The sequence below is a fragment of the Pseudonaja textilis genome, chromosome 3, assembly GCF_049901715.1.
Source record: "Pseudonaja textilis isolate UNSWEBS1 chromosome 3, rPseTex1.2, whole genome shotgun sequence".
Lineage (NCBI taxonomy): Eukaryota > Metazoa > Chordata > Lepidosauria > Squamata > Elapidae > Pseudonaja > Pseudonaja textilis.
Genome location: NC_141992.1, coordinates 175,475,501 through 175,492,430, shown reverse-complemented (window position 1 = coordinate 175,492,430; position 16,930 = coordinate 175,475,501). Strand labels below are relative to the sequence as shown.

General features: G+C 36.8%; 1 protein-coding gene across 1 annotated transcript in view; it reads right to left on the bottom strand.

The window, feature by feature from the left end:
• The window catches only part of PTDSS1 (phosphatidylserine synthase 1), a 30,984-nt gene extending 14,101 nt beyond the window's left edge, over positions 1 to 16,883 (bottom strand). The window contains exons 1-6 of the mRNA XM_026705934.2: positions 16,705 to 16,883; positions 13,006 to 13,097; positions 6,536 to 6,580; positions 4,704 to 4,828; positions 1,929 to 2,087; positions 580 to 731 (exon numbers count right to left, since the gene is read on the bottom strand). Of these exons, the coding sequence (XP_026561719.1) occupies positions 580 to 731; positions 1,929 to 2,087; positions 4,704 to 4,828; positions 6,536 to 6,580; positions 13,006 to 13,097; positions 16,705 to 16,883 (752 nt within the window). The remainder of the gene's footprint in view (positions 1 to 579; positions 732 to 1,928; positions 2,088 to 4,703; positions 4,829 to 6,535; positions 6,581 to 13,005; positions 13,098 to 16,704) is intronic.
• Between the last annotated feature and the right edge of the window lie 47 nt (positions 16,884 to 16,930).

Genomic DNA, 16,930 nt, shown 5'->3' with positions numbered 1-16,930 from the left:
TAGTCCTCGACTTACAACAGTTCATTCAGTGAATGTTCAAAGTTACAACAGCATTGAAAAAAGTGACTGATGACTGTTTTGGCAAGGGAAGGATACTGTAAAATCTCCAGTCAGAGGTGGTATTTGCCGGTTCTCCGAACTACTCAAAATTTCCGCTACCAGTTCTTCAAAACTGGTCAGAACCTGCTGAATACCCACCTCTGCCTCATGACCATTGCATCACCCTCATGGTCACGTGATCATAATTCAGACACTTGGCAACTGGCTCATATTTATGACAGTTGCAGTGTCCTGGGGTCATGTGAACACTTCTTGTGACCTTCTGACAAGCAAAATCAATGGAGAAGCCAGAGTCACTTAACAATTATGTTGTTAATTTAACAACTGCAGTGATTCACTTATCAACTGTGGGAAGAAAAATCGTAAAATGGGGCAAACTCACATACGAATGTCTCGCTTAGCAACAGAAATTTTGGACTCAATTGTGGTCGTAAGCCGAGGACTCCCTGTACTCCTATGAAACTCTGCAAAATAATATCTCATTAAAACATTGTTTATTAGATAGCACTTGAGACCTACTTGAAGCTTGCCCAGTGATAAGTCCTCATCTCCAACCAACGGCAAACCACCATGCCCAACCAGATGCCACCTCCATTACACAACAGGATGTCCAAAATAACTTGATCCCACCAGCACTCAGCAAAATTTGGCAGCAAATGCATGAAGAACAGCTACAGAATACAACAGAAATTTTGATAAGAAATTCAGTCTGATTCCTTTCAACATAAGAAACAGATTTTGAAAACATGGGAAAGATTTAAATACAATAAATGAATGTGACTAGCTAGCCTATGATTTCAGAAATAAAGAAAACTTTATTATATTTGAATTTTAAAGACCTACTATGTTCAAAAAAGAAGACAACAATAATATATTGAGTGATGTATTGATTTTCTGGTAGAGTCAACTTGTACAAAATAAAGTTACAGATAGTAATTTCTTTTTTTTTTTAGATAGTAATTTCAAATACACAAACACACACACGTGTTTAGTTTTGCCATAAATTATCATATGGTAATGAATAGTTTATTTATTTAATACCCTAACATATTTTGAACAACATTCTATCCTTTTATCGATGGCATACCATTAATTCAATGATTACCATGGAAAAGGTTTGAAGGCTAGCATCTGTATAAAGCTGGACTTAATATGCAGGTGGATAACATAGAATATAATAGCGGTTAACATTGCCGTTCCTGTTTAAGTCTCAATATGCTCTAGAAAATAAGATTTGAACAAATATTCAGAACAAAATATGGGCACTTGGGAAGGATGTGTCAGAAATCCTTATAATCTAAAGAGCAACTGAGATTTTTTGAGACCTCTGTTGGATAAAATCCCTTGGAGCTAGACTGTTGAGTTCAGGAATTAACCAGCTGAGTTGGCTTTGGTTGATCTGTTAGACTACATGAAGGCATTGTAGTATAGGGCTACCCTTGAAGACTATTCAGAATCGCAGATGAGCTAATTCTACAGAAAAGAATTAGAACTGTTTTTTGCCACATAAAACTAGCTGTAAGGACTTTACATTTACGTCACATAATGCATAGGTATCATATATGAATTTCTTTTCTTAATCGATGAAAAGGTAGACACATTTTGCCACATCTGACCCAGGCTGCCAAATATCTGTTCCACCTAAAAGACAGGACAGATAATAGAGATTTCACTCCAAAGATATCCCTTTTATCCTAAAGGTGCTTTTTCATATACCTTTTATATTTCTGCAACACCACCACTGGGAAAGACTAGTCTACGGTCTCGGCTGCAATGCAGTTCTCAGGATTCTTTGGCACCTCCAAACATCAGGTCATGGCAGGTACCCTGTGCAATCATCTTTTTTCAGGTCCTATTACCCAACCTACCTCTGTCAGCTCCCAGGTGATGCTAATAGTCCAACACAATCCATAGCTGCGAATCAGCAAAGCCTTCATTGCCCAGCCCCAGAAATGTCCAAAAGCAAATATGTCAAAATGACTTAGGATTCGTTCCCAGGTAATAACATGGCAATTCACAGCATATTCCTGTTGATGATAATAGAGAAAGGATGTAGAGAAAGAGAGACAAATAAGGCAACAGACTAATGTTTATTTTAGGATAATTTTAGATGAAATAGAATAAACTATTAAAATACAACCTTTTCTGTAGCTTAGCCTTGTTCAGAAGCTCAACTATGTATTAGGATAACATCACAAATTATTAGACAAAACTGACTAAGTTGCCTCTTTATACAATATTAACTGACATATTTCCTCACAAAATAGAAACATGACCTTAAAAGAAAAAGTGTGAAGATTAATCTAAATAATTCTGGATATGACTAACAAAATTCACACCAAGGTAAACTAGAGTCTTGACTAAAAATAATTATTCTTATCCTTAGATAAGATTAGGTTGCAAGTCAACTCTGACAAGGGTGGGAGATTTTCCGTCTTTGGTCCTGGATGGATAATACTGCCCTCTTCAGATTCAGTATGCAATCTGAAGGTCCTCCTGGACTCACAGCTCCTGCTCAAAGATCTTTGAGTAGGGAGAGGGGGCTTTGAACAACTGTATCACATACACCAGTTGTACCTACTCATGGTCTGCAAGGCCTTGCCTATGATCACTCTTGCCTAAGTCATCTCCTAATTGGACTATTGCAATGCTCTCCATATGGAGCTGCTCTTAAGGATCATCCAGAAGCTTCAGCTGGTCTTGAAGGTATCGACACAGGTAGTAATTGGCATAGTTCTCTACACCCATGTGACACTGATACTCCATGAGCTACACTGGCTCCCAAAAGGCTTCAGAGTGCAATTCAAGGTGCTGATCACCTTTTCAGTCCTATATGGCACAGGACCAAATTACCAGCAGGATCACTTGCTCTCAAGAACATCTGCCCAGCCTTATGCATGTTTCTCCTGTGAGCATTGCCATTTAATGGGACCTAGGAAATGGCCCATCTTAGTGGCTGCCCTTCTGCTCTGAAATTATATCTCCCCCTTGAAATATTACAGGTCCCAGCTGTGTTCATCTTTAGAGAAGCTGTTAAGATGTGACTTTTCCCCAGGTATTTAGGTCCAATTCAGTGGAGTTCCCTGTTGTATGGGGGGATGTTTTCTGTTTGTTTATAGTACACCGCTCAGAGTTGCATTGTTTTATGTTGGGCAGCCCTGTAAATCAAATCAAATAAATAAACACCATTCTGGTTATAAATAAGTGTCTTTTTTCTTGCTTTCAGGTTGGCAGTCTTTGAAAAAGCAAGGCACTAAAGCGGCAGGTATCAGGAGTCTGGCGTCCAGTGGTATACTGCTACTAGGGCTTAGCAAAGATATGCAACAGCTGCCTTCCAAACCTGCTGCTTGAATCACTGAGGTGCTTGGTTCTCTTGAGAAGTGCACACAGCTGCTTCAAAAGCCACCCCAAATATCTGTGCACCCCTAAACATGCAAGGAATACATGAAAATTGCTGTAGGAAATCTACAGTGGAATTATGAGAAGATGGAGCACTTAAACACTTGCAGAAGTAGATTCAGAAGGATGCTTCACTTAGCCCATGTAGATTTAGTTGTTACTTTTATTAGATACAGCATGCCTTCAAGTCTACTATCCATCCAAAAAATATGCCTACCACATTTTGGTTTTGAAAATAGAGGAAATATTTGGCTTAGCCCCCTGAATATGCTCCTAAGCTACTATTCTTTGTCATCCTTCTGATTTTAGCTATTCCTTCTTGTATCTCTTTGCATGAAAACAATATCATTCAATGTCTAGAGCCTCTAAACCAGGGGTGTTAAATTCACGTCCCCCACGTCACATGCTTGTCCCACCCACCCCGTTTTGGCAAAGGGGAAAAGTCGTGATACGTCATGTGATGAAGTGACACCGCGAGTTTGACACCCCTCCTCTAGACCTTCCACTACATCAAATGATCAAAAGTCAACATGTGATATATAAGCTTGTTGTGAGGATTCTCAATTTCCTAATCCTTCCAAAAGATTCATGCATGATATTTTGCTTCTCATACAGCCATAGATTCATAGAGTTGGAAGAACTGGAAGGTCTTCTATCCAAAGATCTGTTGAGTACAGGATCCTCTCTTGCAGATGATCTTGCAACTTTTGTTTGAAGAGAATTCACCATTTTAGATGTAGCCTGACCAGCTCATGAACTCAGGAAGTTCCTCCCAATTCGAGCCTGATCTTGCTTCCTTGTAATTTTATTCTATTGGTTCTGGCTACCCCTTGAGGAAATTAAGAATAATTCCTTCTTCTGTGCAACATTTCAGATATTTCAAGACTGCTATCATTTCTCTTCCTTAGACATTTTTTTTGTAAACTAAACAAACACAAAACCTTTAAGCACTCATCCTACTCTTGGTTCCAAGCCCTCCTCTGAATGTGATCCAATTTGTGACTGTCCTGCTTGAATGGTGATGCTTTGAATGGAGTTTCATCAAGGCAGAACAGAGTAGAATAATTAATTTCGGTAACTGGGACTCCATGTTCTTGTTAATTATCCCAAAATAGTATTTTTCTTTTTAGCAGCAACTTCAAACTGCTGAGTCATCTTTGTCTACTGCTGCTCACTCACATGATATTATGAAGATCAAGACAAGACTGCAAAATATTTCATAACAACACTATCTGTGTACCCACCATAATGTCTGCTTCTCTTGTCGCATAGCGTAGGTTGGGATCCAACCAGTACATCACTGATTTCACTTGTTCAAAGTTAAGGAAGAGCAGGAATACCAGAAACAGAAAATAAAGTACACTCAAACCTAAAAGACAATAATACTTTTGGTGAATGGCTGTTTAATGTACCACATGCAAAAGTAACATGCAAGCTTACATAAGCAAGGTTCATCAAGAAAAAAAGATAAAAATATTTTACTGTCTTAAAGCTCCTAAATTAAGCTTCTGTATTGTTAAACTAACTCTCAAGGCCACAGATTTTCTTTTCAATCTATATGCAAATAAGAAAGTAAAGGGAGCTTAGCAAAACATACAGAAGTAAGAGTACTAAGAGAAAAAAAAAGAAAGAGGGAAAGAAAATATGAGGTACAAGGGAAGAAAGAAAAAGGCTTTGACTTCCGACTCTTTTTAGCACAGTATAAGATAACAATATTACAACCTCAACTTGTTACTATTATGTGATTACTATTATGTGATTGAGGACTTTAGTAAATACCTAGCCATTTCTATCACAATAGATCTATCTAATGGGCAAAATCAAAGAGTTTCTTTTTTTTTCATCACAAGCATAAAATCCAGAAGTGATATCCACATAGAAAACATAAATATATTCTTCTCTTTAAAAAGAACAATCAATTTAACCATTACTCCTATTTTTATTTTTATCTGTATTTCATACATTGACAAAACAATAAAAGTTATATGGGGAAAAGAAGTGTGAGCGATACTTTCATTATTTGTATAGCTTATTCATAGTCCTCAATCACATGACAATTCTGCTAGGTTGGTACTCAACTAATTACCAGGGAAAAACTGGACAAGGTGAGAAGGATCAGATACAAACAGAAAGGCAAACATTTGGAAAGAAAATAAGTCAAGAGCTATAATCCAGCTGTAGCTGTTTCATTTGCCTGAAGATTATGTTCTTTCAAAAGGAACTTGACACTCAGCAGGTCAAGTCCTACTTTCCAATGCCCATTGCAAAATTCTCACTGAAGTGACAATAAATAAAAGCCTTCCTCTGCCGTCTGTCTAACACTAATCCAGTATCATGTCCATTCTCTTATTATTTCATGTCCAATGTTCCTTTTTAAGGAACATACAATGGTGCTTAAAAGTTTGTGACTCCTTCTGAATTTCAATTTGACAAAATTCAAAGAACTGAAAGCTAATAATGTTTAAGAAGGATCTTAATTTTAAAAAAACCAATTATAATAAAAAAAAACATCAGTTGTATAAATTAATCTCCATTTTTTAACCCTTGTTACTCTTGGAGCTGAGTTTTTATTTTAAATATTGGCTATATTGTGAACCACTTTTAAACATTTTTCACACTTAGATTTAAATTTAGAAATTATGTTATGTTTCAATGATTATATTGCATGCCATTCAGTGAATTTTTGGAAGAACCAAGTACAAGTAAATTACTGTAATCTACAAAAATATTCAATAGACATTAAATGTATGAATACAGTAAGTACCATCACAGTTTGAGCCTGCAAATTGTATTGTATGATGAACTATTCTAAAGCTTATTCCAAAAATTCTAATTGGTTTTATTTATTTATTAAACAAATTTATATAGCCACCCAACTCACACATTGGTGACTTCTTTTCTTAAAAACATTAAAAAAATTTAAAGGGAAAATTTTTTCTCACAATATCTGAGTATTATAACATACCTCTGCAGTAACACGGAGAGCATAAAATATATTCTGCTACAAAATGGATTGTTGAAAGAAGATACCCAGAGATCTGTAACAACTGAAAGTCATACTTTGAAAATGACTTACCGAATACCATGCGCCATATTGCAGGATGTGGACGGGTGAAAGGGCCTATAAAAAGAAAAGTGTGAATACTGAAAATGATCTGATGGTTAAGCATTGAAATAATGTATCTAACATTAAGGCTTATCCTTACAGCTTGACTGCCTTGGTGCAAAGACACCTTACTAACCATTTTGCGGAGACGTATGTTCATGATATCACTTCAATCTTATTTTCAACCCATTGCTGAGGTACCCTAAGGCCACCTTTGGTTGTTAAATTTTAGAACTGATATTTTTCTCCTTTGTTTACTTTATTATTAATCATATTTCTATAGCTGCCCATCTTGCCAAAGGTGACTCTTGATGATGCACAATAGATAACACAGAAAATATTAAAAATAACAATTATAAATATAAAAATCATAGTAATAAGGATCCTAAGAAAAAAAATGTAAGAGAAAGAGAATAAGAAATGCCCTCCCTTGTCTGGAGATATCCAGACAAATCTCTAGTTGTCTCCAAGATTCCATGGCAACAATCTAAGATGCCTAGGAGAGGAATCTACAGATGATAGACCCATGAACAATAAATAATCTGTTCACCTACATCTGGCCAAGCAATTGCTATGGGATCACTGCTTTCCTATCCTACTCAATTTCTGGTCACTGTATCCCTATTGGCATTTTGTCTTGGTTGCACAGGTGTTGGACAGTAAAATCCCACCACATCTAGTGTTTCCAATCAGCTGTCATTTCTCAACCCTCCCTTTTTTTCCTGTGATGTAGGGACACAAACAATTATATCAAGCACAGGAGTGGGAAAATAGCAGCCAAGACAAACAGGAACAATTTTACAGGAAGAAAACCTCAAATCTGAAGTTAGGAAGCTCCAAATCTTTTTGGATTTCCAAACATCTAGACAAATACATAGATGGTTCCAATTATGAAATGAGAAATTGGTATATATCTACCTTATACTTTAATGTGATACAATTTCCCTTGAAGATGTTTCTATTGACTCCCCGCAGAAACCAATGCTGATTTTGAAAGACTTAATATTTGACCTTGATTTTCATCTCTGAGAACTCTTTATCACTCAATCTTTCATATCTTCCAGAAGATTGGGAATTTGATATTCCAACACGAAGAAAGTAAATGAATGGGTAGTTTCTTAGCATCAGCTCACTAAATTTCATAGATAGAAATTTTTTGGGGGTGGGGGTGGGAGATTCTAATAGTTAACACTTACCACAATTGCCTTCAGTGTCATGCACTAAATATTTAATGGATAATAATAGTGCCCAGCCTATTCCTGAGAATTAATAAAGACAGTGGCAGCAACAATCCTTCCTCATGACTTAAGGATGGGAGGAAATTATTATATTAAAGCATATTAAAGCAGCTGCCTGGACAAGCCCTGAGTTTGAAACTAGGGCAAACCTTAATAGCAATAAGATTCTCACTAAAGTCATTAAAAAATTCTATGGTTGCAAACATGTTGTTAGAATTTGTCAAAGACCTCTCAGAATTATTATGATAGCTAAATCCACGACTTTTGGATCTTCAGAATAATCATTAACAAGTTAGGATCTCATTCTCTTCCACAAATGAGGCAATAATCTGCAAAGAAGTGAATGTTCATTGGAGAAGACTGGAATGCAGAAGAGATAATTATAGTCATATATTTAATGGTTGATCAGGCTAAACCATAAATAAACCCTTACTAATGAAGCATCCATAACTATACTGAGGTCCATATGCATTGGTTGAGGTAAGACATACACTGAAAGAATTCTGTATGTATATGTGTGTGTACTTATATATATATATATATATATATAAGCATCTGAATATATATCTACTATACTTCTCTGTATTTTTCATACAAAAATACTTTTACAAATCTACATACTGTATAATCCGTAGCCAAGATTTCTGTTGTTAGAGAGATATGGTCAAATTTATCAATCTTATACTTGTCTCTGTGAATGGCACATTACCTTTTACAACCTGTTAGTTTCCATATATGTTTGGAATTCTCCTTAGTTAAAATTTTTGGGAATTGCAACCCCAATCCATTTGGAGAATTCTAGGATAAAAAAAAGTTGTGCCATATTTTACTTTTGCCACAGTCATCCACTCACATGTTTGTCAAAGTGATATTTCTTTAAAAACAATGGTCAGATTTTGACCTGCTATATCAAGGCTATGACTTGATTAGTCTACTAATTTTATCCTAGGGAACTTCTTTAAAACTCAGCTATCTCTTGTACATTTAGTCAGCATGATCAAAGCTAAGGAATGTCAGAAATAAAATTTCTGTGACATATTTGGGATGTAGATTCTCTACTCCTACTCTAAACATTCCCTTTCTTTGTACAAAGAGAGGTTACATTTGTACTACAGTGGTTATCAATTTGCAAATCCTTTGCATTTCAATACTTATGCACAAATGTGATTTACCAGTACATTTTGCCATACCTTCAAGAATATCAAACAACGTACATAGCAATCACTCCCATTTTTTAACACAGAAATCATATAGGTTGAGATGAGTGAGATTGGCACAAAGTCACCCAGCAAGCTTTTATAATTGGGGGTGGATGTGATTCTGAGTCTTCCTGTTGCTAGTTACAAAGTTAGAGCGTTACCCAATCTCTAAAACTTTATTTATTTAATTTAATTTAATTTGTCAATGGCTTACAAGATAATAGGTATAAGTATAAACATGAATACAGTAAATAGATATGAATAAATGGGGACAATAGGACAGGGACGGTAGGCACGATTGTGCACTTATGCAAGCCCCTTACAGACCTCTTAGGAATGGGGTGAGGTCAATAGAGGACAGTTTGAGGTTAAAGGAGTGGGGGTTTGAGGATGTACAACAGAGTCAGGTAGTGCTCTCCAGGCACTGACCACTCTGTTGCTGAAGTCATACTTTCTGCAATTAAGTTTGGAGCAGTTTACATTGAGTTTGTATCTGTTGTGTGCTCTTGTATTGTTGCGGTTGAAGCTGAAGTAGTCATTGACTGTTAGGACATTGTAGCAGATAATTTTGTGTACTACGCTTAAGTCCAACCATAGGCGGCGTAGTTCAAGGTTGTCCAAGCCCAAAATTTCAAGCCTGGTGATATAGGGTATTCTATTGCGAGTAGAAGAGTGTATACTCTTCTTGTGAAATACTTCTGAACTCGCTCAATTGTATTAATGTCCGATATACAGTGCAGATTCCAGACTGATGAGCTGTATTCGAGTATTAGTTTAGCAAAAGTTTTGTATGCTCTAGTTAGCAATTCAATATTTCCAGAGGAGAAGCTTTGTAAGATGAGATTTACAACTCTTAATGCCTTTTAGGCAATACTGTTACAATGAGCTCTGGCGCTTAGGTCATTTGATACGAGTACTCCAAGGTCCTTGACAGAGTGAGGATCATCAATGAGATCGTATCTGCCTAGTTTGTATTTGGTAATTTTTTTTTACCAATGTGTAGGACAGAGCATCTGTTGGTTGAGATAAGGAGTTGCCAATTGTTTGACCATTCAGACACATAATCAAAGTTGCTTTGAAGGACAGTAGCATTGTTGGTGATGTTGAATAGTTTTACATCATCTGCGAAGAGGACGCAGTTGCTTACAAGGTGATCGCAAAGGTCATTTATATAGAGTATAAAGAGTGCAGGTTCTAGAATGCTGCCTTGGGGGGAAACTGCAGTTAACTGGAGCAGGGTTTGATATAGTGCTCCCTATTTTTACTATTTGTTGCCTGTTTGACAGGAACGCAGTAATCCAACTTATGAAGGAATCCAGAAATGCCGTAAGTTTAGTTTTAACAGTAGTTTGTCCTGTACCACTGAATCAAAGGCTTTGCAGAAGTCTATGTAAATTGCATCTGCACTTTCTAAGCAAATTAGAACCTGCTAAGAATTTAGGAGAAGGAACATACCACTACAAAGCAAAAACAATGAGGGCAGTTCTTTGCAAATTACTCAGCTATGACTCTCAGCAGGACCCAGATAACTTCTGATGTGATCATAGCATTATATATTAGCGGAAGATTGAAATCCTTAACATAATTTACTTAATGAACAAACAAACCTTTTGGACACATTGGGGCTAAACTGTGAGGAAACATAGGATTGCGCAGTAAAGGAAACAGCAATTTCATGCTGAGCTAATTTCATTATTACTTGTTCCCTTGGGTTTAGATGTTTATTTTCAAGTCATTTTTACAGGTTTATTTCTTCTTAATTTGCTTTGTTCCAGTGATAGGAAAAGAACCAAGAGATTGGTACTATTGACTGAAGGTCAAGGGAGTCAAGTGGACTAGGTAAACTCTCAATAAACTGGACATCAGATATCCAATAGGCTATCAAATAGCATGCGCATAGGCTGAATTTATTGTGGAAAACTCTTGGCTGCAGAACTGAAATCAATACCTTTTAGACATACCACCAAGATCAAACATAAATCTAGATTATATGGCTCAAAGTAGATTAATTTAAATTTTGAAAGAGTTCCTGATCTACAAATATCCTGAACTGCTGAAAGAACACATCTACTTAGCTTTATGGTCTTTCCTTTAGATTTATTTATGTCTGCCATAATCAGGCATCTGGTTTTGCAACATATACTTCAGAGGTCGCCTGTAAAAAGAGATAGTGTACAATTCTAACCAGACATGATTTAATGACCAATAATTTGAACAACAGCTAATGCTTCTATAAACCACAGCTCTGTCCTGAGGAAGTATTGCAAAGTGCTTATGCTGCAACTTAATTATCAAAGCCAAGAATCAGGAAAGTACCAACTAATTGGCAAGGGAACACAGCCAATTTCAGAGGACTTGGAACAAGGGCACTTAACAGCAACCACATCTTCCATGACTAGCATCATCTGGAATTCAGTCCCTTCCTAAGAGCAAACAGCTATAGCAGGGGTGTCAAACTTGATTTCATTGAGGGCTGCATCAGGGTTGTGTTTGATCTTGGGGGCCCAGGGTAAGAGTGGCAGGGTGGGTGTAGCTAGCATGACATCACTTGTGCTGGGGGGATGGCTGAAGCGGCCTGAGTGCTCTGCCAGGAAAAACAGGCTCCCGAGCTCTGTTTTCAGCTGGAATGGCTTCCTGCAACCCTTTGCCAGCAAAAACAGAGCTCGGAAGAGCCACGTGTGGCCCTCGCAAGCCCCGTTTTCGCTGGCAGAGGCTGGTCCTTTGCTATTTCCAGGGCAGCCCTGCAGCCCAGATCTAAGCACCCTGCGGGCTGGATCCGGCCCCCAGGCCTTGAGTTTGACATCCCTGAGTTATAGCTTTTAGTCAGAAAAAACAATATAAACTGCTTTTTTGGGGGTGGGGGGAACAGCAATAACCATCCACCATAGATAATAATGGCTGAAATGCTACCCATTCTCATACTCAACACAATGAGATCATATTTTTGAGTCAAAGAAGGACTGGGATTTTAAAATGCTGAACAGCAAGTTAAGCAAGATTTATTGCATGTATGTTCCTTCCAAATCTGAGCTTATGACCACAAAACACTCTCTACATATGCTACATTATTTTTCAGGCACTGTCCCAAATATGTAAGGGCTTCAATTAGGGTCAAGTCTCCAATCACATAAAGTCATATGGGCATTCAAGCATATGTGGTCAAACAGTGTTTCCACCCAGGGTGGAAGGCAATTGGTATACATGTCTCTACCCTGTGTTTTAGCACAATTCATTCAGGAGAAGACATGAACAGGATTTTAATTTAGTGATAGTAAGTAAAAGCCAAAAAATATTACCCTCCCAAGAAGAAAACAGCTGTAAACAAAAGCATTTTCTTTGGGAGATACAGAAGTACTCATTGATTAATTAAATTACTGTATAATAAAAAAGTAAAATAAAATATATAAAAACATTTTAAATTTAATTCCTTTGAAATAGTAAGATTCATGCCCAGTAAAGATTTGTAAAATCAATCTGTCTTTCCAAGATTACAGTATTAGGAACTTACCCGAAGTCTCAATTATAACAAAAAAACTGCTGCAGTTACATATGCTTGTATGTAAAGTAACAATTGCTTAACCTTTAGAATTTTCAATGGAGGCAAGAACTGCCTATGGCATATTTTAATAATTTAGCATATGCAGAAAGTGTTTTTGTCGTACACAAACACTGAAGAATAAATAACTGGAATCCTAAAAAAAAATTTCTTGCAGTAGTTGCCATAGATTTCAACAAGATTTCCTTTAAGTATCAAAGCTGAATTCAACATTTGATTTCCTTTGATTAAAGGACTTCACTCTCTTTTTCAACTGTGTTAATGTGTATGCGTGTCTGTGTTTATTCTACTTTGGGGGGATGGGGAGTCTGGAAATGAAAATCTTATAGCAATCTTCAGTTCAGTGTAATTCTCAAAAGAAAAATGTTAAACACAGTACACATAATATTATTATAAAAATACAGTAAATAAATATTCGTGAAAGTCACGTACAGTGATGGTACTTACCATTGGGAAAAGCTAGAACACTGATGATTAGAAAGAAAAATATCACACAGAGGATGCCTTTCCAAATGTTATCTTCAGGGGTTGAATCATCTCTTTAAAAAAAGAAAGGCAAAGTAAAATTTAAACTCATTCCGTTAAAACCCTCTTGTTTTTCCTACAAAAGTTCAAGTGAAAAGGCAAACCAACAAAGTCCAGTTGCCTTTTAAAAAGCACCTTTGGGACAATCATTCTCAAATTGCTGATCAAAATAAAGATATTGACTGTAGTATCCAATCTGAAAAACAGAGAACCACTTTAGGAACACTATCATCAGATAACTTTGTTTTAAAAGTTCTTTATATTGCCCTCCTCTTATTTCAGACAAACAAAAACTGAAGCTTTCTACTAAATAGAAAGTTAGGTTTAATATAGATATCTGTGACAAAGGAGGATTAGCTTTTTTAATGATTTCATTGTAGGTAAAAGGAGGCTGGCTCTTTCTTCTGCCTCAGTTCAAAAGTATGAAAGATTTGTACCGTCGCTGCAATCACTACATTCTGGTATCTTGAATCATTGTGCTAGTGGACATGAGTGAAAGAGGGAATAATTAATTTAAATAATTCTATGCCAGAGCATGTGTAAGAGCAAGCAACAATATTTAAATGAGGAAAATTCAATGAAATAACTATGATACACAAGCTAAAATTAAGAGCAGAGCGTCCTTGAGTTGGTGCCATAATGGTTGAGGCAATGGAATTTATTCCTTAAGGCCAATGGCAGAAAAATCCAAAAATCCAGCTTCTGTACACTAGACATAAGAGCCTTCATCTTTCTCTAGACATAAAAGCCTTCATATGTACAATTCCGTACATTTAAAAGTAACTCTTTCTTACATATTAGATTATATGTATTTACTTATCCAAAAGATTGATCACACTATTGTAAGAATCAACACTTCAGCACATAGAATTTGACTTTATATCATCTGCTAATTATTTTTGGATATTTGTTTGTATTCATTAAGTGTTCTGTTTTGTATAGTTAGCATTTCTATTTCCTATAGAAATAAAGCAGACCATTGTGACTTAGTTTCTTCCAATTCGCCTACAAAGATTTACCACTTGTAGTCACTTCAGTACAACAATGATACACTGAAGGAATTAGCATAAATGACATGCATAGATGATGTGCTTTTATGGATATGTACATCATAATGCATTGGTGAAAATTTGTACCAGACTGTAACAATCTACGCTACATGCACATCTGTAAACATACATGCATAATTGTGTAAATTATCAATTAAATACAATTCATGCTAGTGTGGAAGGTATTTTTACATAAGAATGTGTAAAATTGTAAGGGCAATGACAGTATTCATAAATTAAAATTTTTATAAGGCAAAGGTTTCCCCTGTCCAGTCATGTTCAACTCTAGGAGGCGGTGCGCATCTGTTTCCTAGTTGAGGGAGCCAGTGCTGTCCAATCATGTGACCGGCATAACTATACAGCCGAAGGCACATGGAACACTGTTACCTTCCCACCAAAGTGGTCCCTATTTATCTACTTGCATTTGCATGCTTTGAAACTGCTCGGTTGGTAGGAAAATTAAAATAACAAAAAATAAGAATTAATTCAGCAAGTGCATTGTATGACAAGAGATTTACTTGTGGGCATAATTATAGGAAAACTGACCAATATGTTTGCTGGATGCTGTCACCTATCTTGTTCCTTTTTTCCTTCAATAGTGAGGTTTATCTTTATTTTAGCTGCCTCTTACTTTTCCCCTCCAAATGGATTAAGGTTATTGATCAATAGTTGACAGTTACCTCTATAAATTTATGTCATCACAACAAGGATATTGCACCAAATGATTCCCTCTACAGTATACAAAACTTTGGGAAGATGAGATTTTAACATTAGTGGCAACCAAAAAAGGAATAAGAGCTGCTATCTTGTTCCCAGAACTGTTCCACAACAGCTGGAAACTGGTATTGTGAAGACTTTTAAAACAAAAGTGTCTTTATGAACCCAGGAAAAGCTCATTGTTAACAGAAATTGTTAATAAGAAAAAAGTAGGAAGGAAAATTCCAGACAGCTCCTTCTTTACTGTTTTTTTATCTTAAAGTATTATCTAAGTGAGATACACACACACACACACACACACACACCCATACCAACTAGGCTAATTATATATTATATTATATTATATTATATTATATTAATTATATTATATTATATATATTAACCAACTATATACATATGAATACCATACATGTAAGTACCATGAAAACTTAAGAAAACAAATATATATATATATATATATATATTTGTTTTCTTAAGTTTCATGTAATTACATGTATGTTATTCGGCTTTGTTTGGGTATTTTCCCACGTCATTGTAGTTGTGGTTTTAAAGTTGTAGCAACGTTTCGGCGGAATCTCATCTGCCATCATCAGGCTTCTGTATTGTGTTCATCTGTGAGTCAGACTTTTTTGTATGGCAGATGAGAATCTGCCGAAACGTTGCTACAACTTTAAAAGCACAACTACAATGACGTGGGAAAATACCCGAACAAAGCTGAATCACACACACACATGTAAACCAACTAGGCCTCGATGTCTGATTCACTCATTCTCCTTTTCATTTCTCTCTTCCAAACTCTCTTTATCTCTCCCCATTGATTTTAGCTATTATCATTTCCAAAACATCTTGATAGCTCCCCACCCTATCTAGTCCACTAGAGAGAACAGAACTTCTCATTCTTTTTGTTTGACAGTAGAATGAGTCACAAAAATTAAATATACACATATTGACTTCCCACAAAAAAAGTAAAGCATAAGTCTGTGTCTCTCTTCTTTGAAGTAAATGGATAAGTATTGTTTGACATCCTCTTCTTGCACCTAAGAAATTTAAGGCCTAAAATTAACAAAGATGCTACTTACTCAGGAAAGTACTTCAGTTTTTACTACTGTTGCAACTTGCACCCTTCTTCTCTGATGAAGCTCAAGGCAACTAATACAGGGTGGCCAGTCTCCTAAGCTGGCATTAGCCAGATCTAAACTGAATCACTTCTGCAAGGCTGAAACACCATGTTTATTTAAACTTTTTGCTCTCTCCTTCCCACTTTTAAAAATTACAGAGGACCCTCAAAGAGTTTTTGTTTGTACAGGTTAGCTTTTGCAGTATTTACAATATTCATAATTAAAATTGACATATTTATGGAGTATTTATTTAATGAATCATGTAAAAGCAACAATACAAACCCATTAAATATGGATTAATATTTTTTCACGAAAAATACCTGCATTTTTCAACATTTTTTTAAAAAAATTAAATACATTATTTTAATTTTCCGAAAATTTATTCAACAGATGGCAAATAATTTCGATCTTGCAGACCGCTGAAGGTATTAGGGGGATTCCCCAAGGTTAGGAAACCCTGCATTAAAGCATATATTCGGAAAGCTGCAACCCCCTAATGTTACAGGACGATGCTCCCCAAAGCAGCGGACCGGTGCTGAACACTTGCACACATGAGGTCCCTGTCCAGCATCCAAGCCGGGCTGGGAGTGGGGGAAGCCTGCCACAAAACTGTGCCGGTTTAGGGTCGCCCATCCTGTGCCGAAAAGACCAGCAGATGGGTCTCTGCGGCGGCTCGTCCTCTCACGACAGCCGGGCTGCCACCGCGCCCTGCCCCCTCGCTCCGGTCTCGCCGATACCTGGTGAAGGCGAAGGCCATGAGGCTGAGGATGGTGAAGCTGAGCAGGGTGATGGTGTGGGGCCGGTAGAAGAACTCCAGGGTGATGTCCTCCACTTGCTGCTCGTTGATCATGCGGAAGTGCAGCCGGTAGTTCACATCGTCCTTGCTCAAAGTGTGACTCCCCACATACGACGCCATGGCTGCAACGCCTTCCCTCCTCCTCCTCTCCTCTCCTCCTCGGCGGC